Raw genomic sequence first — 24919 nt, 5'->3', positions numbered from 1 at the left:
ACTTGAGAACGACCACACAGTATCACTATCATGAGGGCCTTCAACTTTTCCATTACGTGTAAACATTTTGAAACGCAGGGAGCCCAACACAGACCCCCCCCCCCCCGCCCCCATTTTTAAAATGGTGGCTACATGAGAAAGCCAATTAACATGTCAATTATTTTATTGATAACTTACAGTTTTACATTAAAAAAATAAGACGTTAGGCGATTTCAAATTGACAACAAATGAATGCACAAACATAATTTCGATTCGTTTAAGTTCCGGTACTTAACAGATAAGAAATGGGCAAAAAATGTTGATCCTTGTTTTCAAAAGTAAATGTAGTGTTTACAAATGTTTTATTTTGATTTAATTTGCCCACTCTATCTATCTATCTATCTATCTATCTATCTATCTATCTATCTATCTATCTATCTATCTATCTATCTATCTATCTATCTATCTATCTATCTATCTATCTATCTATCTATCTATCTATCTATCTATCTATCTATCTATCGCGACGATGTGTTCTGTGTTCGATTAGTATGGCCTTGTGGCTCCTCTGTTATCTGTTGTCATTTTCCAGGCGGCTAGCCGCTAGCCGCTCGCCCACCACCAGCATACTTGGATCCAGCAGGTGGGTTTATCCACGATATTCTCACCGGGCGGCTCAGCTCAACAAGTCGCCAAACGTAAGGGGCATTTTATAAACGCGGTGCATGGTTGCCAAAAGGAAATGTCTTCAGGTCAGAGTTGAACACGAAACGCCAGCTAGCGGCGAACTAGCTAGGCGGCTAGCAGGGTTAGCGACAAGTTCGCCAGCGTTTGTCGGCGGAATAAAGTCAAACGTTTTACATTATATGCGTTCGCGGAGGTAAAGTTGCACCTAACATTTGGCTCGGGTGTTATTGCACAGCCATTTAAAGGCCGAGGGGTCTGTTTTGAGGTAAAGACAGTGACTTGTCACGAGTTGTCAAGCCTCAGTCAAGAAGCTTTACCATGTTAGGTCATTCTCAATGGATGGCCCGATTGAGTGAGGAAAAACTCACAATATATATATATTTTTTAATTCTCCTCAGCCATTTGCTGCATAATTCTATTCCTACAAAGAAGCCTTATGCGAGTCCTTATTACATGTGGGAAAATTCCGTGGTGAGACAAATGTGTAATTTGAATATGTGGGCCTAAAGTAGATATACACTTTGTATATGTTATTGAAGGAGGGAAAGGAAGGATGGGATTGAAGGAAGTTCAAAAGGTTGAAGGAAGCAAACAAGGATTTGTGAAAGAAGGTAAGCTTTATGAAAGTATGGAAACAAGACTATTGAGATGGAAGGAAGGGGCTCACTTTCTCTTTCAGGATCTTTATCAGGTAAATATTCAACACACAAACCCATACCTAGACATTGGCTGTGAAACCTTTGACTAGAGTCCCTGAATTAAAAACACTGAGCCCGTCTTGTTACTTCAATCAGCGTATTCACGGCATTAAGCCACGTTTGATTCAGTTGGCTGCCAGCTGTTTTCAAAGCAGTCCTCCATTTTGAAGATCTTTCAAGAACCACAGAAAATGTTCTCTACTGTGACAGTATAAACCTGACAAAAGAAAGAGTAAATAGTCCTCTTTCACCAGATTTTTCCCCCTGAGCGTTTTTTTAAGTAACCAAAAGTTTCTGACAAAAAAGTGTAGAAAGCAAGCTTGTTTGTGTAAAGAAACATGTTATTATTATTATTATTATGATATATATATATATATATATATATATTTTTTTTTTTTACAAATTATTGACCAATCCAAAGTGTTGAAAATGGCTTGCTGTATTTGACTTTGACAATACAATGTTAATGGTTAATGCCATATTTGTCTTTTGTTTTTGTCTCTCTTGACAAGTTTATTTTTATAATTTAAATATAATTTAAATAATTGTATTTTTTTCTGTGGCAGAATTTTATTTTTTAAAAACATTAACACAATACGACATAAGATAGAGAAAATTACATTTACCCCCCCGTTTTCTGGGTTTGGTCATTCGCCGTTCGCAAAGTGAGCCTTGATTGGTCGTTGTTCAACAAGTTGCAAAATTTGTTTTACAGGTATCAATTGGATGTGACAATGAAAATATCAAATTAATTATAGACAAAATATTAACTATTAACAGGAAATGGCTAAATGAGGCAAGCATCCCTTTAATAACTTCATTCAAGTTTTTCTTTTTGAACTGAAAATGGCTCGCATTAACCAGGTTGCAAATGTCTTAAATGATCACAAATGAAAATCCTCAGTGTTTGCCTTCTTATTTGTCCACTCCGTATACAGAATGAGTGCAAGCTTAAAAGTGAACTGAAGTCAAATGTGCTGCAATCACTCCAGGATGTTAGGATGGAGTGTGGCCCATTTCTGCCAGACATTCTGGTGTTGGAGATCTTCCTGCGTCTGCCGCACGACGCCGTGCTGAGAGCGGGCCTCACCTGCCGCCAGTGGCTGGCCGTATCCCGGGACGAGTTCTTATGGCGGGAGCTGTTCTACTTCTACTATCGCATCCCCCGCACCGTTCCCCGACACCCAGGTGGGGGTCTGGCAGGATGCCGCCACTTTCTCATAATGTATATATGTTATGTAGGGGTGTGCCCCAAAAAATTATTCTCATTTAGTACGTTTCAGAATCGATTTTAAATGTCCCAAAAATTATTTTATACTGTCTTCCCTTTGTTTGTGTTTGCCTTTATTTGGAGCGCTGTTCTTGTTGTACCCGGTTTGGCCACTGAGGGGCAGTGTGGTTCCACGCGGTCTAATACACGGTTAAGTTGTAGCCAAATTAGAGAGTAGGAGGAAAAAGCCACGATGAAGTTATTCCAATAAAAGTATTTTTTTTTCAGCGTAGAGCCGTTCTTTTGAGTGATAAAAGTGCCGCGAGTAGCGCGCTAATTAGCATTAGCGAGTCAGACTAGAGTAGATCATTACGATTCCTTGAACATCTATAGATTGAAGCAAAAATCATTGTCAATCACATCATTTGGAATCAAAAATCCCTCTTAATCGAAAAGGGATTCTGAATCGAATCGTGAGACATTCAAAGATTCCCACCCCCAATGTTATGTAATGACGCAACTGTGTGTGTGTGTGTGTGTGCGTAGCGGCCGTGTCGTGGTACAGGGAGTTCAAGCGCCTCTTTGACTGCATCCCGTGTGTGGAGGTTCAAACGTTGAGGGAGCACAGCGACCAGGTGCTCCATTTGGCCTTCTCCCACCGGGGCCACCGCTTCTCCTCGTGCTCCAAAGACTGCACTGTCAAGGTAATCCCTCTCACTTATTTAATTTACGTTTCACAGTTTTATCAGTTGTATATATATATATATATATATATATATATATATATATATATATATATATATATATATATTTTTTAAACATTTCCGCCAAGCTTTGGGACACGGAGCAGCACGATGGCAACATCTCGCTGGTGCACAGCTCCAGCATGCGGCAGTTCAACTGGGGCTACACGCAGTTCTCGCAGTTCAACGCCGACGACAGCCTGCTGCTGGTGTCGGGCGTCTACCTGGGCCCGCACCACTCCTCCTCGGGGGAGATCGCCGTCCTCAGTCTCGGTACGTACGGCGGTCCAGCTTGGATGCTTTTCCCAACTTGCATGCGTCGAGCTGGGATAACGTGCGTTTCCCCGACGCGACTCCGCAGAAAATTACACCCTGCTGTCTCGGGTGAGGAACAAGCCGTACGACGTGTTCGGCTGCTGGCTCAACGAGACCCACCTGATCTCGGGCAACCTGCACTGGATCGGAAACATGACGTCCTGCTCGGTGCTTTGGCTCAATAAAGCCTTCCAGGTTAGGTCCGAGCGGCGACAGACCTTCGATAGTGATTTTGTGGAATGTTATGTTTTGAAAGGACTAGTGGTTGGAACTTGGTTATCCGTATGGGTGAATAGTCAAGAGTTGAGTACTCGTACTGGTATCAAACATGCCTGGTCGCGTGGCTTATTTATGTTGGAAAGTTGACAAACATGAAATGTTACCGGTTTGTTGTATTTTTTGGAACGTACAATAAATTAAAATAGACGAGGTGATCAACTTACCTGACGACCTGATGAGAAAAACAGCTTTGACGGTGGTTTTCCATGCACAGCCATGCAACTGTCAACAATACATTTATTTACCCTTTGTTTTGTGTGTTTTTTAAGACAGTAAACGGCTCTTTTCATCCAAAAACCACAAAGTTGAAATTTAACAAGAATTTAATAAAAGGAATAAAGTCAGAATTTCTAATGAGAACAGATAAGGGCTGTCAGTATAAAATATTTTTAAAATCGATTATCCTATTGATTATTCCATTGAATAATCACCCCAACCTCAATAAAAAAAATATATATTTTTTTTTTTATGTTTATCCACTAAGGTTGCACATGAGTTGAGTTGAGTGGATATAAACTACTAATTCTTATCTTTTGTGCAACAAAATTAGCCTATGCTAAATGGTTAGCAATTGCGATTAGCATTAGCGCACTAGCGATTACCATTCAAGATAAACAAACACTAACTAATTTAGTCCACACATTCATCATTATTTCTACATGAGTTGAACTGAGTGGATATAAACTGATAAATATTTATTATCTTTTGTGCGTCAACATGATTAAACTCCAACAAAAGTAACCAATGCTAAATGGTTAGCAATCGCGATTAGCATTAGCACACTAGCACATATTTAAGGTAAAAGGTAAACAAACACTAACTACCATTTAGTTCACACATACTTCATTATTTCTACAGGAGTTGAATTAAGTGAATATAACTAATTATTATCGTCTGCGCATGAGCCTTATTAAACAACAACAAAATGGTTAGCAACTAGCATTCTAGGGATTAGCATTTAAGGTAAACAAACACTGCTAGCATTTTGTGGCTCCACTGTACATAACAGACAATCTCATTGTCCCCCATCTTGGCCAGGATATCGAGTCTGAGAACGTCAACGTCGTGAAGCGCCTGTTCAAGATCCAGAACATCAACGCCAGCACCATCCGCACCGTCATGGTGGCCCACTGCCGCCGTCACGACAACCCCGACCTGCTGCTGGACTACGACGCTCAGTGTCAGGCCCGCAGGCAGAAATCTGGTCAACAACAGCAACAGCGGCAACAACACCAGCCGCTGCTCTTCGACCTGGGAACGTCCAGCAGCGAGGAGGAAGACGAAGGGGACGCCGTGAGCCCGAGAGACGGCAGAGGTCACGGCACGGCCGCCGCCATCTCCAGCCTGGAGCACTTGAAGCAGGTGAGCCGCATGCGCGGTGGTGGGAAGTAACAAATACTGTCAAAATCAATCAATCAAATAATTAATAATAATAATTTATTATGTATATTATAAAATAAATAATAAAAAATAAATAATTATTTATGATTATTTTTATATTATTATATAAATAATAATGATTATTATTTATGTAATGTTTATTTGTATTATACTAATATAAATAATCATAATAAATAATAAATAAATAAAAAATTCTAATTATATAAACAATAATAGTAATAAATAATTATTTAAAAATAATAATAATTATTTTTTATAATATAATAATTAATTATTTTTATATTACACCAATATAAATAATCATATAAAATAATTACAAATAATAATCTATTATTTCTAGATTATAATAATCTAAATAAATGATAATACTTTATTCACATAAATATTTATTATTGCTTTTAAATTGTAATATAAATAATAAAAAAAAATATATATAAAAAAACATTATTTTTATATTATAATCATTTATTATTATTATTTTTATATTACACTAATATAAATAATCATAATAAATAATTACAAATTATAATCTATTATTTTTAGATTATAATAATCAAAATAAATAATAATAATAGTTTATTCGTTTATTTATTGTTTTTAAATTGTAATATTAATAAATAAATAAATATTAATAATTGATTATTATTTTTATATTATAATAATATAAATAATAATACGTTTGCCCTCTGCGACATGTGCAAAAGACTCGGATTGGCTGTCATATTCGTGTTCTTCACCTTAAGAGTCGTAAGAACCTGGACCCCAGCCAGGTTGCCATCGAGAGACACGTGGCTCAGATGATGGGCCGGGTCCACACCAAAGCCCCCGACTCCAACCAAATGGAGACCTCGGATCCCGGCGAACCAGAGGACAAGACTTACTTACTGTTTACCACCGGCAGCCTTACGTACTCGCCTCACCAGATAGGTGAGTGTATCCCTTGCACCGATGCGTTGATGACAGGCGGCCATCTTAGCGCTCGCGTTGTCCCCAGGCATTAAGAGGATCAAGCCGGACCAAATGACCACCTGCGGACCCGTGCTCGGAGAAGAACGCGGCTCCGACGAGTTCTTCGACTCGCTGGACCACGTCATCGATATCCACGGGCACATCATCGGGATGGGTCTTTCTCCGGATAACCGGTCAGTAAATCGCCGTAACAGAAACTCAAAGAGCAAAACGAATGAAGCGCGTCTCCCTTATGTACTTGCCATAAAAGTGCCACCAGATGGCGCCAAAGCAACATTGAGTATAAGACATGAATTTAGCCCGAGCATGTCCACCAATCACGAACCTGTACTTGAACCTGAATCAGTTGTACGGCAACCCGTCCGCCGATCAGGTACCTGTACGTGAACAGCCGGGCGTGGCCCGCGGGCTGCATCATCTCCGACCCCATGTCGCCGCCCCCCATCGCCGAGGAGATCGACCTTCACGTGATCGACCTGAAGAGTCTGAGGGAGGAGCGGCGCAGTCTTCGCGCCCACCGAGCCTTCACGCCCAACGACGAGTGCTTCTTCATCTTTCTGGACGTCAGCAGAGACTTCGTCGCCAGGTGGGCCTCCCTCGCTAATTTAGACACACACAAGGCTGAAATGATTGGTTTAAAACGAAAATTATATTTAAAACAAATTCTTGAAAATATGCAACTTTTTAATGACTTAATTGGCATAATATTGAGAAAAAAAAAAGTCTAACTTCTTTGTCGCCAAGTCGTGATGGGGAAAATGAAGCTTCATGAAGCACTTGTAATATTTTTTTAATCCTCTAGATGGCACTCTTGGTTTAAACATAAAAGTGAGTGCAATAGGAATTGATTACATTTCCATTACATCTTAAAACCAAGTGTGTCCAAAAATATTATTTGTCCACCTTCTGCGAGCTAAACTGAGCTCCCAACTCTCGGCAGCGGCGCCGAGGACAAGCACGGCTACATCTGGGACCGCCACTACAACATCTGCCTGGCGCGTCTGGCCCACGACAACGTGGTCAACTCGGTGGCCTTCAGCCCCGCCGACCAGGAGCTGCTGCTGTCGGCCAGCGACGACGCCACCGTCAAGGTGTGGCGCTCCCCCCGAGCCGTGCGTCTGGCGCAGGACGCCGGCGGCCGGACGCACCGCCGCGCCGGCCTCCTGGCGTCCTGGCTCAACCGTAATAGAGGCCTCAACGGCAAGCCGTGACCGATGCCACCTCGTCACCGGGGGGCGCCGTTTCCAGACTTTTGACAGCTGCGCTGTGAACAACTGTCACAAGACATTTTTAAAAGGAACAAAATTACTTTTTTTAAACCTTTTTTTCCTTTTTTTTTTTTAACATCATGTGACCTAGAGATGACATGGAGAAAAAAATTCAAGAGATAAAATGGGTACCGCATACAAAACGTAGACACTCATTTGTGGCCATGAACAAGGTATTAATTTGTGTACCAATTTGTGGATGAAAAAGGTGTAACCACAATTTATTAATTTATTGATTACAAAATAATAAATTGTGGCTACAATATAATGTATACAAAAAAAGAAGCTCATTTGTAGCCACCAAATTGCTATAATGTGCCCAAAATATTGTGTGATTAAAAAATACTAATATGTGGCCCTAAAATACAAACTTGTTGCCTTGAAAAAGATAACGTGAGCAAAAAAAAATAAATAGTAATCCATGTCATGTTTGGGACCCTGTTGTAGTCTGGAGACGTTTTAAACAGAAAAAAAAAACAAATCAGCATGTTTTGCTTTTTTTTTTTTTTTTTTGTCTGAGCATCATCTCCCACCTTTTTGTGGACTTACTGGTCTTTAAAAAAAAAAAAAAAAAAAAAAGGTAGGCATGACTGTGAGAAAAGTACTTATTGGGCCGATCGTGTAGAAAAATGGTGCAAAACCTGCTAATAACATGAAACCTCAAAAGAATCCTTTTGGAGTCTGTCTAACCAACACACACTCATAAATATATATATATATATATATATATATAAATTGATAAAATTTTTGGGGGTGGGAAATTTAGCATGTCCCCTCAGTGGGCCTTAAAATGGACCCCGGATGTCATGTTATTAACAAACATGATTCAATATAGAATACAGCAGGCTAATATGTATTCTATGTAGAATGTAAAAATATGAGCGCACGGTGACTTTCACTGCGGAAACACTCGCTGGACCACCATCAGGCACCCTTGTACCATCCGGCCCGTCCCGTGTAGCCCAAATATTAGAAACACAGCCAAGACGTTCAAGCGTGACAGTGCCGTGCAACATTGCTGGTAAGATGGTGCTGATGTGCCTAATGATGTGTTCAGTGGATGGATGTCATTAGCGCAACCTTTTAAGTTGGTTCAAAGATGATCCTTTACTGTCTTAAAAAAGAAAAAGAAAAAAGTTTCCGTCCCTTGATTGAATGTTTGAAGTGTTTTTTGTTTGATTGTTCCCTTGTTCAATAATAACCCTTGGAGGACCGTTGGGATTTTTTTTTCATTATTTTTTTTTTTACCCATGTTGACATATCTAAAAAAATAAATAGTGTATGTATTGAACAGCAAATTGGACTGGACTCCTTTTTTCCTTCTTTTTTTTTTTTTACATGTAAAATTTATTTTTCTACATATTTAGTTATAATTTTAAATGCAAAGAATTTTCTCACTAATTGAAAACACAATTTTGATAAGCAAATTTTTTAAATGAGCTAACATTTCTTTCATATATGTATTTTAAATTAACTAGTCGCCCTGAGATTTTATATATATATATATATATATATATATATTATATATACATTGTGCTGAACCTTCTGATGTGTGCGCCTTGGCGGCCACTTGGGGGCAGTATAATGATTCACAACTTTAACTCAGCAGCAGTACGATGAAGAATGTTATTGTAATTCATTTCGAAGATGTTTAATTTTAAGTTGTTTTAAAACGTTAAACATTCTGCACATATATTAGTGCAATATATCTAGTATATATATATATATATAGTTAAAGTTTTATGCCGTGGAGGTATTACGGTTTGGTTACACGTTGTTCAAAACTGGTATCTTTTTGTCATTCAAATCTGAAAAATGTTTTTGTCTGTCAAATGTGTCATTAACTCATTATTGCTGTCAGAACACGAGATGGGAATTAGGTGACCTTTGCATGGGGAACAGAAGGCGTTCCCCATTTCATAATGGCTTGTTGTGATCGTTTAAATGTCACATTTTGTGGTTTGTTCCGCTTCCGGTCTCATGTTTATTGAAAACATGCACACACACGGAGGAACTTTAAAAAATATATATATATATTGTCAGTGTGCATTTTGTGGAACAAATGTTTCATATGCTAACTTTTGGATGTTTAAAATTGTTCTGCTGAGCTAATGTCGGACAACGTGACACGCTCAAACATTTTAGATTGAACACTAAAACACACCACACACATCAACACGATCACCTTCACCTTCAAAATACACAGTCGTTATACACACACGTTTTGAATTTATATTTTATATATTATACATTAAAAATATGTGTATTTTTTAAAATGTTATGTATTTTTTAAAAACATTTTATTTATAAATAATGCGGTGAACAATTAATACTTTTAAAAACTGATTTTGCCACTTTGCTGCCGACTGAAGAAGATATCACCTGTGCTGAGGAAATAGGTAACAGCCAATCATGGCTCACCTGTTTTCCGAGTTTGGTCAGCAAACTGAGCCATGATTAGTTCATGAAAAATAATGAAGTTATCACATTAGTTATAGGCAAACTATTATCTTCTTGCTGTTGAAAATGGCTCAAGTATCCCTTTAATAATGACAACGTGTTAACAACTGTTGTGTTCACCTTTCCTTTTTATTACTGTGGCATCAATACAAAATGTTATTTTCAACTCGTAGACTCACAAACACGGGGATTAAATAATATTCTTAGCTGTACTAGAGAAACAAAACGTGTATACAGTGTTGATCTTAAACAACAAAAATATTCATATTATATTTGACTGAATACACAACATTATTTTTATACGACAGATTACAAGTAGGTCATAAGAGCCAATGCAGGAGCCGCATAATAATGATCATATATGTATTTTTATCCATACATGTATCATCATGGAATATGTTTTAATAATTCACATTTTAAATATTTTGTTGACATAATTCAAAACGCTGCTTATGTATTTTTTGAGAAATAATAAACATTACACTATGTATAACATATCCATATATATTAGAAATATTTGTAATGATGTCAATCCAATTAAAAAATATAGATTTTTAAATTGTTTGATTTTATCGACCCCAAAAATATAATAATCACTTTTTTGATGTACACAAATGGGTACAAATGATATTGAACAATGTGTTTATAATTTGTTATGAGTATTTTAATACAAGTTAGCCAAGCAGCATTGGACAGGTATGAAATTGGTGAGGCACAAAACAAACACAATGTTGTGCAACAATAGTATATCGCTATATTAGATATATTATTCCTGTACTATATATAAATATATTTATGGTGTCATATAACAGCTTCTTAACATAGCTGTGTGTATACTTTAATGGTGCTCTTCGGTGGAAACTTCCACAGTCTTCACCTCACAAGCCCGTCAGGTCCACGATGGCCTTGATGAAGATGGTGTCGTCGCGCAGGTACGGACTCTTCCCGGCCAGCTTGCCCAGCGGGCAGAAGAGCGGACAGCCGCTGGCGATGTTCATCTCGCTGGCGGGCCGCTGGAAGGACGTGGACGAGATGTCCGGGCGGAAGGCGTCGATGATGTGCTCGCGGTTGTTCTGGTCCAGCAGCATCAGCGTCACCTGAAGCACACCCACCGGGTTAAGCGGGTTCCGCTCGCTTTTCTCGCTTTTCGGGATTGTTGCGGCGTGAGGGCGAAGTTCGTCTCGTGTTTTCACATTCAGGTTTCACTGTGGCGAAAATCCTAGTTTTCTTAGCCTGTGTAAGGCGTTTTGCATTTTGTGTTAGCATTAAGCTAGCTGACTTTTGTACAGCAAACTTATATGTTTTGGTTAAATACAAATTCCACCAAATTATGGCCAGTTACGTCTGCAGGAAATAAAAGGCAGGACATAATCACTGCACTTTGAGCTGATTGCATACTTTGCACTAAATATTTAGAAAGGTTTATTTATTTATAAAATAAATTAATATGTTAGTTTCCATCCCCCCAAATTTTTTTTGTTTAAATTTGCACTTCATCTGCTTTCCTTTCCATTCTATTATTATAAAAAAAAAAAAAAAAAAGATTAATTAATCAAATAAAATTATTGTAAAATTAATTACCGGGTATGTCTTTTGTTGTTGTTGCTTTTTTACTGGGGGCATGTTAAAATCAATTTGTAATTTTTTTTTAAATCATTTTTTTTTAAATCATTTTTTTTGGTGGTTGAATCACTGTTTAAAAAAAAAACTAAATACAAATTGTGTTTAAATTTGCACTTTACCTGCTTCCCTTTCCATTCTATTATTATTAAAAAAAAAAAAAAAGATTAATTAATCAATTAAAATTATTGTAAAATTAATTACTGGGTATGTTTATTTATTTATTGCTTTTTTACTATGACTGGGGCCATGTTAAAATGATGTTTTTAATTTTTTTAATCTTTTTTTTTTGGTTGAATCACTTTTAAAAAAAAACTGATTACAAATTTTGTTTAAATTTGCACTTTATCTGCTTCCCTTTCCATTATACTATTATTTAAAAAAAAATCCTGATTAGTTAATTAATTAATGAAGATGATTGTAAAATGATTTGTTTGTTTGTTTTTACTATGACTGGTGGGCATGTTAAAATCATTTTTGTTGACATTTTTAAATCTTTTTTTTTGTTTTGTTGAATCACTGTTACGTGATTACATACTAATCATGTGGTTTTATTTCACGTAAGCTAAAAACTCACTCCACTTATTTAAAGTCATGATACTAAAATGAGGAGTTTCGTTACACTAAGAAAAGATACGTCACGATACGTTGTGAGTGGCTCAACGTGTATATTGGATCTAAAGATGGAAAAAGACAAACTGAAGTTCATTTTGTGACACCGATTACAGCCCAACATGTTGATTTATGTTTTGTTTTTCAGTAAACTTCAACTGGAAGTGCCAATGAGCACACTTGGCCCCACTCGAATCATTTCTGCTGTCAATGATCAAACGTGCTTTGCATGAAACCTAAAAGGTCAAGACTTGACTTATTGACCTCTTTCCTACCTTCTGGCTAAAGGGCCACTTGAGCAGCGCGTCAGAGCGCCCCCGCATGACCACGAAGAAGAGCGACAGGTGCGTCCCCCGCCCCGTGCCGTCGCCGTTCAGGTACAAGCGCAAGCACATTTTGTAGCCGTACTTGCTGGAGTAGAACGCTGACAACAGACAAGATAGCACAGCGTGAAACGTGAGAGGCCAGCCTTACTCGAACCCTCCCCGAAGGACGCAAGGGCGGAGGGGGGAGCTGCTGGAAATTCCCCGCGTCCGCCGGCCAACGCGTATAAGCACCGAGGGTCTCTTGAGACGGCAACGTGGCAACCGGTTTGACAGATGCTGGAAGACGGCCAAGCCCGCCGACCTGTATGGAGGACCAAAACTGCCAAAACTAAAAATAAATGACTGAATAAATAAATACATAAATAAATAAATAAAGTGAAAATAAGAACGAAGAATATATATATATATATATAAATAATTTAAAAAATAAATACGAAAAATATATATAAATGGGAATATAAACAGCAATATATATATATATATATATATTTTTTTTTATCGTTTGCAACGGTGGAGCCTAACCCAAAACACGCTTAGGACCGCCCCCTCATTTGAATAGCATCTCATCGTGACAAGAGCGTCTGCAGCATTAAATGAATAAATGTGAGAGCAGAGCGTATTTATTGATTGATTGATATTTAATTTTACTTATTTTTGTATTTATTTCCATATTATTTTTACATTTATTTTTATTTTTTGAATCTTGTTTTTTATTTTTGCATACATTTTTTCTTTTATTTATTTATTAATGGATATTGTTTTTATTTCCATTTATATGTTGTTGTGTTTTTTTTATTATTATATTTTTTATATCCGGCATTTATTTATTTCAAATGTTGGCAGTTTTGGTCCTCCATAGACTTGTACTTGTACAAATTCACCTTTTCAACAGGGCTGTAACGAAAACACTAAAGCACACCATAAATGGACTTACAAGCAAATACGACATGCTTGCTCATATGACAAATGTTCTCGTCTCAAAGTTTCGGGGGCAAAATGGCCACATGCGGTCTGCCGACGCGACGTCACAAACGCGCGCGCTCACCTGGCGAGAACATGGCAGGCGTCCGACCCGCCCCGGCCTCGACCCTGCGGCGAGCGAATTCCGAGATCTTCCAGACGAAGACGCCGTCGTAGGTGCAGAACTGCAGTTCTCGCATCAGCTGCTCCGTCTCGGACAGCTGGAAGTCGCGCATGGCCAACGCCCGCTCCAGCTGCTGCACCTTGTTGTTCAGGTTCTCCAGCTTGTCCTGGTCCAGCCGGTGCTGATGCGAGAAGGCCTCCAGCGTCACAGAGCTGCGCTCCACCTCGCGGTTCAGAACGCACACGATGTTCTCCAAGGCGTTCATCTGGATGCAAGCGCAACACGATTGATCAGTCATGCGCAATTGATTATCGTTTAATCGTGTCTTGAAAAAAAGGAGACGAAACCGAGTGCGCTGTTTGGCTGCAAGGATTCACTCAACAAACAAGACTTTTTCATTTTTATTATGAAAACATTGTTTTTAAATTAACGTCTTTCTATTAGTTTTTATTTATGCATTTATTATTTAATTATTATTATTATTATTATATTTATTTAGTAAAAATAATATTTGTAAGAAATAGTCAAATCCGATATCATGAAGTTATTTAAGTCTTTCTATTATTATTATTATGAATTATTATTATTGTTTAGTAAAAATAACATTCTTAAGAAATAGTATAATCACATTTGTGCCTAAAAGTAGCAATATTATAAAAAACAATTTTTATATATTTTTTAGTAAATAGCAATATAAAAAAAATAGTAAAATTATGAAAAATAAATCCAAAAGTTACTCACGTGAAAGTTATGTTTATGGGAAAAACTTTCAGTAAGTATTTTTTTTCCAGAGAATCTGATAATATTTAAAATGAGTAAAATTATGAAAAAACATACATGTTAAACTTTTTTTTTTTAATAAAAACTAAGTTACTATTTTGAAGTCATATTTTTTTCAGTAAGTAATTTAAAGAAAAATTAAGTTGCTCTAATGAACTCAAAATTTGTTTTGCTTATCAAATAGCAAAGTATGAACTTTTTTTTAAAAAATCTAACTTAATATAATGAAGAATTGTTTCCAGTAAATGCAGTAATATTAAATAAATTAATAATAATTAATAAAATAACACAAATAACTCCTTTATTAGGAAAAAAATATTTATATAGATTGAATAAAGTAGTAGTTTTTTGTGTGTTTTTTTTTTTTTAGAAAATAGTATAACACTGTTCAATAATACGGTATATATTTCTTTTAAATAAGCATCCTACACAAATATTTTTTTTTTTTAGAAAACTTCTGTTTAGAAAACTATTTTCTGTTTGTGTGATTATTGATCATTCAAACAAGCCAGCCGGCAGCAGCAGTTAACTCAACGCCGTCAGCCATCGCGCGATGCCCAGCGACATCGGCGGACTCACCTTCTTGTCCAGTTCTGGGGGCGGCGTGGGGGACGAGGCTCCCTCCTCAGGAGCCCTGTACAGGCCCAGACCAGAATCCTCCTGCCACTCGCTGGGGCCCGGGGCCTCTGCGCGGGGCCGGCCCACCGACAGAACCACGGGCAGCAGCAGGCGCAGGTGCTCCATGATGCTGCTGTGCTCGTGGTCGCTCAGCTTGTCGTTGTCAAGCTGGAAGTTTTTTTTTTTTGGGGGGGGGGGGGTGGAATTTTTGATACAGTGCTTGTCCGGGTGTGCCTAATATTGTGGCCTGTGAGGGACTCACCACAAATTTGCAGCCCACTTCGCTAAAGAGACAGGCGCCTTTGGACTTGGCGCAGGATCGAACGTGATCGCTGAACTGGAGGCGGAACAGATTTAAGTTACGGTGGCATCGTTCACGTATGAGCTCTTTTCTGTCAATTTCAACGCGCTGCTCACCTTTTCTCTCGGGATCTTCTTTTTGCCACATTCTTTGCACTGCAAGGGGAACTTGAGGCACACTTCATCGTGAGCCTGGAAAAGAACGTCAAAAAAAAAGGTCACAATGCGCATTTGGCGCCCACGATACGCGGGCCCGATTGAACCATCCGAGGCTCACCTTGATGTCTTTAAAGCTGCACGACACTTTGCAGTATTTGCAGTTGAGCATTCGGGCCTCGCACTCCCTCTCGCAGTGTCGCTCCATCTCCGAGCGCAACAGGAAGGCCTGGCAGGCCTCGCACTGCACGCGCTCCAGCTCGCAGGAGCCTTCATGTTGCGTCTGGAACACCGGGACAAACTGTCAGCGTTTGTTTGCTACCCCTGCTTCCCTTTGAAACAACGCGAACACCGGGAACATCCTTTTTTTTTTTAAGGCTGTACTACAATAAAATGTAATTGTACATCCACTGCAGTAGGTGGCAGTGGTGCTCTCTTTGTCAAATGAATACAATTAAATTAATCTTTGTGTTAGGTTGATGTATATTTCTTTGTTTTCTTCAATGTTAACTCATTCACTGCCATAGACGTCAAAATTTCATTTGAACTATTTCTATTAGTTTAACATTTTTTCCCACTTTTGTTAACAAGAGTATGAAACCTAGATGTTTTTATATTATACATTTAGAACAGATATAAAATGTGTGATTAATCGTGAGTTAACTAGTGAATTCATGTGATTAATTACGTTTAAAAAATTATTTAATTATTATTTAAAAAAAATTGTAATTAATCGCATGACTTCAATAGTTAACTCACGATTAATCACACATCACAAATTTTATATCAGTTCTAAATGAACAATAATTTTTTTTTCTAGTTTATCACTCGTTAACAAAAGTGGAAAACATTTTAAACTAATTGAAATAGTTCAAATTAATTTTTAACGTCAATAGCCGTCAATGGCAGTGAATGAGTTAATAAGGGTAGAATGTTATTTACAATTTTATAGACAAATGGATGGATGATCGTTTTTTATAGTAGCAGTAAAGAGTTTGGGGGGGTGCAAAATATTTTCTTTTCCCAGAGAGGTGAGAAGGGGTGTAACAGAAAATTGCCCACAGAATATTGTATTCTATTGCTATAAAAAACATGGAACCTACCAAAAGAAAGATTCAAGTTTGTTTCTGTTTCCGTTTTGCAGCAATTAGCATTAGAATATAGCTAAGTTAAATAATTATTCACAAATCTATTTAGAATTGTGAGTAAATTTGCTTTTTTTTCCCAACATGGCCCTGGTTGATCTCTTTTGCTCTGCTGCCACCTTCTGGCCGTTTGTGTAATAACTACAATTTCTTCAACCGTTCTTTGCAGTTGAGAGGCTGCATTGAAGACTTCTGTATGCTCTAGCATACAAAAAACATAAAAATCGTATAAATACGTCTTTGGGACATTTAAAAATATTTAAAAGAGAACGTATTTACACGTTTTTGGGAGCAAATGAGTGAAATACTTTTTTCCCCATAGGCTTGCAGATATTCTGCTATTCGCAGCAGGGTTTGTTTCCTTCTGAATGCACTAATTGGCAGATGTGAAACCACAAATGTAACATCTAGGGCAGGGCAGTTGTGTTTTTCCAGTCAGTGTTAAGGAAGTTGACGCTTGAGAATGTTGCAGTTGTGAAACGATTTCCGTTCAAAATTCAAACGGCAAAAGAATAACTCGGCAGGCATCCAACCTGGAAATGTGTGTCACTTTTCTAAAGCTTTTGTGGATACAGTGGAGCTGCAGGTAGACAGATGACCCTTGACCTGAAGAGCTACGGCTACTTGGTTTTTCTCGATGTATACATCGGAGCAATGCATGGTTTGAGTGGCAAATGACCTTTGCCTCATTGCTCCATTTTATGACAGTGACATGCCCTGAGAATGCAATGAGCTGAATGAATGAGAGCATTCACAGGGCCTGCCACTGTCATAAAATGGAACAATGAGGCAAAAGTCATTCAGTGATCGGCCACATGCTAAGCGAGATAGCAGGAACACAAGGCGTGGCAAAATGGCACTCAAACAATAAAAAGTCAAGTTCACGCCTGCTTCTCAACTGGCTAATTCGCTTGAGCTGCAATGCCAACCAACCGGCTTTTGTATGTCTTCATTACCCATGAATGAAAAGTCAAAACAACCCTCATCACTATGTACTTTTGTTCACGATACTCTAAAAATATCATTTGAGTGGCACGCCATCTTGCGTCAGCGTCCGATAAAAGCTAAGAGTTTTGCTCTTTTGGGTTTTTATTAAATGACGGCACTCTTTCAGCTGGTTATGTGAGCTTACGCCGTCCTGTCTCCTCTTTGGTGGGTAATAATGCATTCACTATAGGGTTTAAATCAAGTTATCAACAAAATAAGTCTTATTCGCTTTAAAGGGGAAGTTGACCTTAAACATTTCTTGACATTAATATGTTATATGTGACCACACTAGTCTAATCATGACATTCTGATTAATATAAAATTTGTAGAATATGAGTTATGCAGCAAAATCCAGCCGTTTTTATCAAAATCAGGAGGCGGCCATTTTGCCACTTGCTGTCGACTGAAGATGACATCACAGTTGCTCAGGGTTCAGGCAATGACCAATCAGAGCTCACCTGTTTTCCGAAGCCGAGCTGTGATTGGTTGTTACCTGAGACCTGAACAACTGTGATGTCATCTTCAGTCGACAGCAAGTGGCAAAATGGCCGCCTTCTGATTTTGATAAAAACTGCTGGATTTTACTGCTTAGCTCATATTCCACTAACGCAATATTGACCAGAATACAGTATTTAGACTAGTGGGGCTGCATAGAACATATTATTGTCAAGAATATTTTGGGGGGTTGACTTCCAATTTAATCTAGTGTAAATCTGTTTCAATATGCTCTAATAAAAATGTGAAAAAAATGATAAATAACGCAATCTTTTAAGTAAATGTAAATGCATGGAAGCAAAAAATAAAACACGGAAATGTAGGTGTCTTGTGTCATATTCATCTTTTGATATCAAATTCAAAAGTTTAAATGAAAGTAAAAATTAATTGTCCATTCTGTTCCAATACTTTTGGAGGAAAGTGGATTTTATTTTAAAGTAAATGAAATGTCAAAATTCGGGGGGAGCCGTGGAGTCAAATTGCATACTGAAAACATTTTAATCTGAAAATCTTATAACCAAAATTTGGGCAAGGCTACATATAATTTGGGGCTTAACCGTAGTTTTATTTTTATAATGACAAAATCAAATATGCATCAAAGAGAGGGCATTTGATTCGACTCAGCATGCAATTTTAAACAAAAAATTCCCAACATATCTAGTATACAAATCCTTACACCATTTAATGATAACAAACATTTGTTTGCTTCATAACACCAACCGAAATGTTCAATCTATGCCGTGCAGTTTGTAACCTGAGACGAGTAGAGGGAAAATAAGAATCCGGGGGCGGGGCCAAGAAAGGAGGCGTGGCCTTTTCCGATGGAAAGCGGCGCTCGCATATGACTACCGCCGCCGCCGCCGCGAAGCCATCATCACATCGTTGCAGGTAGGCTCGCTATTTCTCACTGTGGCCAGTCAAAGTTCTCCCTTATGACACTGATTTTCATGCTCTCGGACACTTTTGCGTTCCAAAACAACTTCACAAAAAAACAGAGCAGAAAAAAGATCAGAACACAGAAAATATCCCATCAAGAGAAAATATAGGCTGTTTCAAAAACACTAAGACGTAATTACGATCGAGCGTGAAATTTTGTGTTAAACTTTTAGGTTTAATGTTGGTTTCATGTCCTTTTTTTCAGGGTAAGCAATGACTATCCAAGGAGGAAGTCGGAATGGAAAATGTTTGTCGCGTCAGAGCACATTGAAAAGTTGTGAGGCGTTGAAAAATCAGTCACCTGTATAAAACCAACATCCATTTTAATATGGGGCGGGAATTTTGATGGTGAAATTTGTATTTTACAACATGAAGCTTACGCGCTATCGCAATCAAAAACATTTTTTAAAGCGCCTGTTGAAACCCGCATTTGCAAAGAGTGCAAAGTGCAACAATTTGCTGCTATCTTGCCCCACACGCACGCACACAACTTCCTCCCAACAAAGTACAAATGCAAGACTTTGCACAACACAAAAAAACAAATTCAGTAAAGCCCTTATTTCCTCAACTACATAATCGTATTTGTGCAATTTAATCTCTCTCTCTTTGTTTTTTCTTCTTCCTGTCAATGCTGGTACTTTCCCAGTGAGTTGTTTTGCTGGTTTCCAGCGGGACTTTCCAGGCAAGCATGTTAAGTTTCACTTCCTGTTCTCCGCCGTCATGGCTTTTTCAAGCATGGGTGGCGGTTACGAGAGAATCTCAAAATACACCTTTGTGCTCACATGCAATAAAAAAACTGTTTTATAGAAGCAATCCTCACACCTCGTATTCTTTGATGGATCCTTTCCAGCTGCAGCCTGTGTTCAAACACTGCGCCGGCAGGCTCGCTATTTCTCTGCCGGCCGCGTTGTCCGGAAAGGCCTGGCACAAGGTGAGCAAACAAGCTGAAAACATCCCCCTCGTCACACAGAGACCAGGAAGTTGTCTCGCCGGACAACAACGCAGTCCGCATTCTATAGCGCTTACCTCGCCGATGTTGAGGATGGAGGTGGGCTCCTCGTAGATCTTCTCCTGGCGGCAGGCCTCGCACGGCGTTGGACCTGAACTGATGTACAAAACGATATCATATTAAAATATAGGTTTGCCATTTTAGCAGTTAAAACAAAAACAAAAACAAGATACAGGCAGAAGCCTACCAATGACACACGGCAGAAGCGACAACATGTATATAAACAGCAATTTCTTCAGAAATGACATGTCAATTCTGAGATGAGGCCATAAAAATAGGAATATAAATCAGCAGCATTGCATTGAGTTAGCCAAATATGTGAAAGTCAAAATGCTCAGCTCTTAAAAAAACAAGCATGTCTAGTCAGGCCCGCACTAAAATAAAGCAAGCCGAGTCAAGTCATAACTTGGGCGAAGGAAAACCAGAAGTAGAAAAATGTGATTAATCGCGATTAATGACTGAAAATTGTGCAATTAATTAGTTTAAAATTTGTAATCGCTTGATAGCACTGGTACTAATATATTCATAAGAATATATTTTTGAATGGATCCAAAAACAGTCGTCGTGTTGTATATTACTTTATTGTCTTTTCAATTAAAACGAAGAAATCGTCATGAAGCTAAACTCCGACATTAACGTAGCTTACCTGACTTTGCCGGTTTAATAGTGAAGTGAGATGGGTTTTCAATAGTTGTATTTTTTTCTAAAATGCTACGTTTTAGTGAGGGCTGCTCTATTATGAAGAAAATATGAATCACGATTAATTTGGTAACAATTGCAATGACGATTAGGACAATCATTTGTTTTTTTGGTACAAAACAAGAAAATGTTTAAACATGTAAAAAAATATTAAGACAAATAAATAGCTATGAAACACTATGATTATGCAAGTTTGTTTTGGACCAGACAAGATTGATTATTTTTTTTAATTTTAAAATAAAAAAGGTGCAAATATATAAATTTTAACAACTCAAAAGTATTAGAGTATTAATAATGTTTTAGTTTACGATTATGCTGATTTTGTAATTAATTGAATTTCGATTAAGTGCACAGCCTTAGTAGTTTTAGTATTAGTTTTTTTTCCTACATGGCGTATTTGTCGAGTGCAAGATTAACAAAAAGGTCGCTAAGTATTCATCTGTGTGGACGTACAGCAATACCAAAATACCGTAAATATTTTTTTTTTTTAAAAGCCAAAAGCTCATGTATGATATAAATTGAAAAAGATACAAATGAAGAACATTTTTGCTACAATTATAGTTTTAGCACGTTTTAAAAACGTAAAATGTAGCTTCAGTAAATTTTCGGTTTTAAAAATAACTCTTTTTTTTTTTTTTTTGTCAGTGTTAGTTACTTGGAATCCACAAATTTCGCAACTAAAAAAAATGAAAAAGAGAGAACTGCCTTAAACATGAGTCAGGGTGTCGACCACATCCTTGTGACTCCGACACCACAATAGTCCTGTGATGCGACAGATGAGTCGGCACATGATGGGTACATTTCGTTCGAAAGAGGAAGTAAGCAAGCATGGGGGGGGGGGGGAGGGGTGGTGGGAGGACCCGCAGTCTTACCTGGTGAGCTGCTTGAAGCAGTGCACGCAGAAACGGTGTCCGCACTGAGCCTGGACAGGCTTCCTGAGGACCTGGAGACACTGCTGACATTTGTATTTACTTTCCATGGGCACCGACAGCACATTGTGGGGAATCCCGGGTAAAGAGTTGATGCTCTCCAACCATACTCGGGACATCCTTCTCCATTAACCTGCTGCTTGTCAAGACAGGCACTGTTCAACAACAACAGAAAAGCATCTTCATGAGCACATGTGACTTTTTTTTTATGCTTTCATTTCTTGAGTGCACATCGTCTCTGGAACGAAATTCTATTTGCGTGACAGCGCAGTTGTATTCGGGCCACGTCGCTGAGTGTGCAGAAGGTTAATAATGACGTTATCTTATTATTATTATTATTTTTAATCTTATCTGAGATCATGTCCATGCAAAGTTCAGCTATCATCACTTGATAGTCAACAGGTGAAAATGATCACATCAGCGTTGATCGTGGCTCCGAGTCACGACAATACCTTTGCTCTTATTCCGCATTTACTAAATTTAACATAATTTCCAAAGTCGCACTCCTAAAGGCATTAATAGCACAAGATGCGGTCAAATGCGGCGCCAGCGTCGATAATAGCCTCGCACAATGATGTCTCAACAACTTCCTTGTGGGGAACTCAAACTGCATTGCAATTGTGATTAGCTGTTAAAATGCGGAATGAATGTATTACTGGTTACGGGCGCCACCTAGAGAATTTTTTTTTTTATCTCAATGACTTAAGGTTAAATGAAGGAGTGAAAAAAATACTTGGGGGGGGGGGGATGGGTTGCCACAATTTTTCAAATACTGCCACAAGAAATTAATTTTGTAATGTACATTTGGATTATTGATGTATATACTGTGAGACGATAAATTTGTTTGTTTCGTTGTGTGTGTGTGTGTGTGGGGGGGGGGTTGTTTGCTGCATAATGATGGGTGGGATAGTACTCTGTTTTTTTCATATTCAGTTTTCTTGGTCCCTCCCAATTTATTAAATGTTTTTGTAACAATAATAATAAACTTGGAGTGTGCTCGATTCAAGCTATTTGTTACTAACTTACTCCAAATTGAAATTTAAGGTAAAACTGACAAAACAAGAGAATTAAACATTGTAAGTGTTAAAGTAAAGTGTTAAACGCAACCATCGAATTTTCAAAGTGTTAAACATATAAACACCATAGCAAACTTTAACACATAAGTTGCAGCAACACATACAAACACAAGATATAACAATACTTACAGGAATATAAGAAATCCTCTCTGATTTGTAATAACTATTAATTTTTTGCTTTTAATTATGCTGCATCTTGTCCAGAGGGTTCACTGTGGCACGACATGAAGGTACAAAATCTAAACTCTCACCTGTGACTGTATGCTGTAAAACCCCAAAGAATGATTGCTTAAAAGCTGCAACGTAGCGTGCATGTAAACCTTTACTAGTCCCACAACGGGGAAATTCTCATCAGTATCATTATGAGTCAACTATGAGATCAAAATGACTAACTCAACCAAGCATCGTGAGCAAAGACCGTGTTTTGCATTTGGGAGATTTGACACAAAAATGTGTTTTACTCCCAATTGTGAAAAAAAGTGTGTAAGTGTTCTTTCCAGTAAACCAGCAGATGGTAATACCGAAATAACATAGTGATGATGACAACAACAGCTATCTGGGCTTAACACAGCTGCAAATGTTTCGCATCGTTGCATGTCATTGCATGAAAATGAAGGGAATGCTGAGCTTTTATAAAGCGGGTTACGATTCAATACCACGTTTGGAACCAATAAAGTAATTATCATAATTAAGATTGAGGAGTGTCACAGAAAAGAAAACAGCAAGGTATCACCGTCCTAGTTTTCTGCCATTGTCAGAATTGTTTTTATTTCTTCATTTGGGTAACATCCGGAAAAAAAGATCAGTTGGGGTTTTATTGCAGTTTCAAAAGAAGGGAAACTGGGTTAAAAGAGGATGTTACGGCAATAAAACAATCAAATGTATTATTGTCACAGGAGCTGTTGAACAGGATAAACTATAAACTGCATCCTATTTTTCAACCTCAAAGTTCCTCAATAAAAATATATTGTGATCAAGAGGCAGGGTATGCTGATTAGACTTTACATGTCAAATGTGTGAACATTTAGCATGGATTGAGCTCCATTAAAAAAAATCGACCTTTTGAAACAAGTTTTGTTTGAAAACATTATAACATGCTTTTAGTATTATTGTGGTTGTACTTTTGAGTGAGCTTAGTTTCCAACATTTTAGTTCACCTAGGAATCAACATTTTTACATTTGAAAAACAGCTTTTGTGCATGTGTTCCTTAAAAAAAAAATATATATATATATATATATATATATATATATATATTCTTGTTGTACTCTTGTGTGTATAGATGCATTAACTAACCATTTTTCTGTGTAAGATCACAATTAGAAATGTTATTCCTCTTCCAGGACCCATCATGTATTGCCATACCACTGACTTGCACGGTCCACAAACTATCTGACAACAAACATACACCCTGCTAATAAAACGTGTTATTACTACAATAAAAATGGACCTAGAGAAGGACACTATTTAAGAACATGGTTGGTTGATGGTAAAGGTTGAAATACGGTTTTACATCATGATAAAGGCCAGATAAGAAAATGACAAACTGTTGTTCAAAGAGTACAGCCATATTAGGACATACGGAACATAGCCACAAAGCATAACACCAAAGGACCAAAGTGTAAAACTCTTCTACATGAATATGACTGTCTTGCACATTAGTTCAAACACAACCCAAAAAGGAAAACAACAAAACAACAACTGGAAAGGTTTGCCAGCAGTGGATGTCGACAGTCTCTCTTGTTCCCTTCACTGCATATTTGTATCATGCTGTATCTCCTCTGTTACCATGCGTTGCTTTAAAAATGAAACCAAAAAAAGAGATTTTACTCACCGAGCTGTCGGGTTGGCTCCCTTATAACCGACACAACACAGTATGTGAACTCCGTGACGCAGTCCCAGTAACTTAGTTAAAGTAATGAGTCGCACCCTCACCCCACACGTCACGTTACGTAGCAAACCCTCGCACAACAACTGCTTTTTGTCCAGGGGTCATCTCGTGTAGTGCAGGGCTGTATAGTCACAGTGTGTAAGTTTATGATAAGTTATCATCATCATCATTATTATTATTACTACTATCGTTTGCTAATGTAGTCCAACTTACAAGCATACAAACGCCACTGTGGACGACATGAACTGG

General features: G+C 37.9%; 2 protein-coding genes across 4 annotated transcripts; one reads left to right on the top strand and one right to left on the bottom strand.

The window, feature by feature from the left end:
* Positions 1-510: 510 nt before the first annotated feature.
* On the top strand, positions 511-8069 carry fbxw5 (F-box and WD repeat domain containing 5). 3 transcript variants are annotated; one of them, XM_086097502.1, is made up of 10 exons: positions 511-622; positions 2357-2552; positions 3121-3278; positions 3407-3590; positions 3679-3827; positions 4950-5273; positions 6056-6239; positions 6307-6454; positions 6655-6867; positions 7222-8069. In XM_086097502.1, the coding sequence occupies exons 2-10, from the start codon at positions 2366-2368 to the stop codon at positions 7490-7492; spliced, it is 1818 nt and encodes a 605-aa protein (XP_085953628.1). In that variant the 5' UTR covers positions 511-622; positions 2357-2365; the 3' UTR covers positions 7493-8069. The 3 variants fall into 3 exon arrangements, with proteins under 3 accessions (XP_085953628.1, XP_085953630.1, XP_085953629.1); XM_086097504.1 differs by having other exon boundaries at positions 568-622; positions 2303-2552; XM_086097503.1 differs by having other exon boundaries at positions 571-677.
* Positions 8070-10119: 2050 nt separating this feature from the next.
* traf2b (Tnf receptor-associated factor 2b) lies at positions 10120-24901 on the bottom strand. Its single transcript, XM_086097506.1, has 12 exons — positions 24884-24901; positions 24614-24791; positions 21649-21860; positions 20095-20173; positions 19891-19989; positions 15627-15788; positions 15467-15541; positions 15312-15386; positions 15011-15217; positions 13613-13916; positions 12517-12665; positions 10120-11106 (listed from the first exon to the last, which is right to left on the bottom strand). The coding sequence occupies exons 3-12, from the start codon at positions 21822-21824 to the stop codon at positions 10888-10890; spliced, it is 1545 nt and encodes a 514-aa protein (XP_085953632.1). The 5' UTR covers positions 21825-21860; positions 24614-24791; positions 24884-24901; the 3' UTR covers positions 10120-10887.
* Positions 24902-24919: the final 18 nt, after the last annotated feature.

The sequence above is a fragment of the Leptonotus elevatus genome, chromosome 15 (assembly GCF_054856555.1).
Source record: "Leptonotus elevatus isolate MCC_2025b chromosome 15, RoL_Lele_1.0, whole genome shotgun sequence".
NCBI classification, from domain to species: Eukaryota; Metazoa; Chordata; class Actinopteri; order Syngnathiformes; family Syngnathidae; genus Leptonotus; species Leptonotus elevatus.
This window is presented reverse-complemented; position numbering and strand designations above follow the sequence as displayed.

What these genes read in the sequence shown, in the direction of transcription:
- traf2b (XM_086097506.1), bottom strand. Translation starts at nt 21,824, where the DNA reads ATGTCCCGAGTATGGTTGGAGAGCATCAACTCTTTACCCGGGATTCCC. An exon ending in AGAAGATCCCGAGAGAAAAG is followed by an intron (nt 15,387 to 15,466) that starts GTGAGCAGCGCG and finishes TTCCGCCTCCAG; the next exon opens with TTCAGCGATCACGTTCGATC. An exon ending in AAGTGGGCTGCAAATTTGTG is followed by an intron (nt 15,218 to 15,311) that starts GTGAGTCCCTCA and finishes AAAAACTTCCAG; the next exon opens with CTTGACAACGACAAGCTGAG.
- fbxw5 (XM_086097502.1), top strand. Translation starts at nt 2,366, where the DNA reads ATGGAGTGTGGCCCATTTCTGCCAGACATTCTGGTGTTGGAGATCTTC. An exon ending in GGCTCAATAAAGCCTTCCAG is followed by an intron (nt 3,828 to 4,949) that starts GTTAGGTCCGAG and finishes CATCTTGGCCAG; the next exon opens with GATATCGAGTCTGAGAACGT. An exon ending in GCCTGGAGCACTTGAAGCAG is followed by an intron (nt 5,274 to 6,055) that starts GTGAGCCGCATG and finishes CTTCACCTTAAG; the next exon opens with AGTCGTAAGAACCTGGACCC.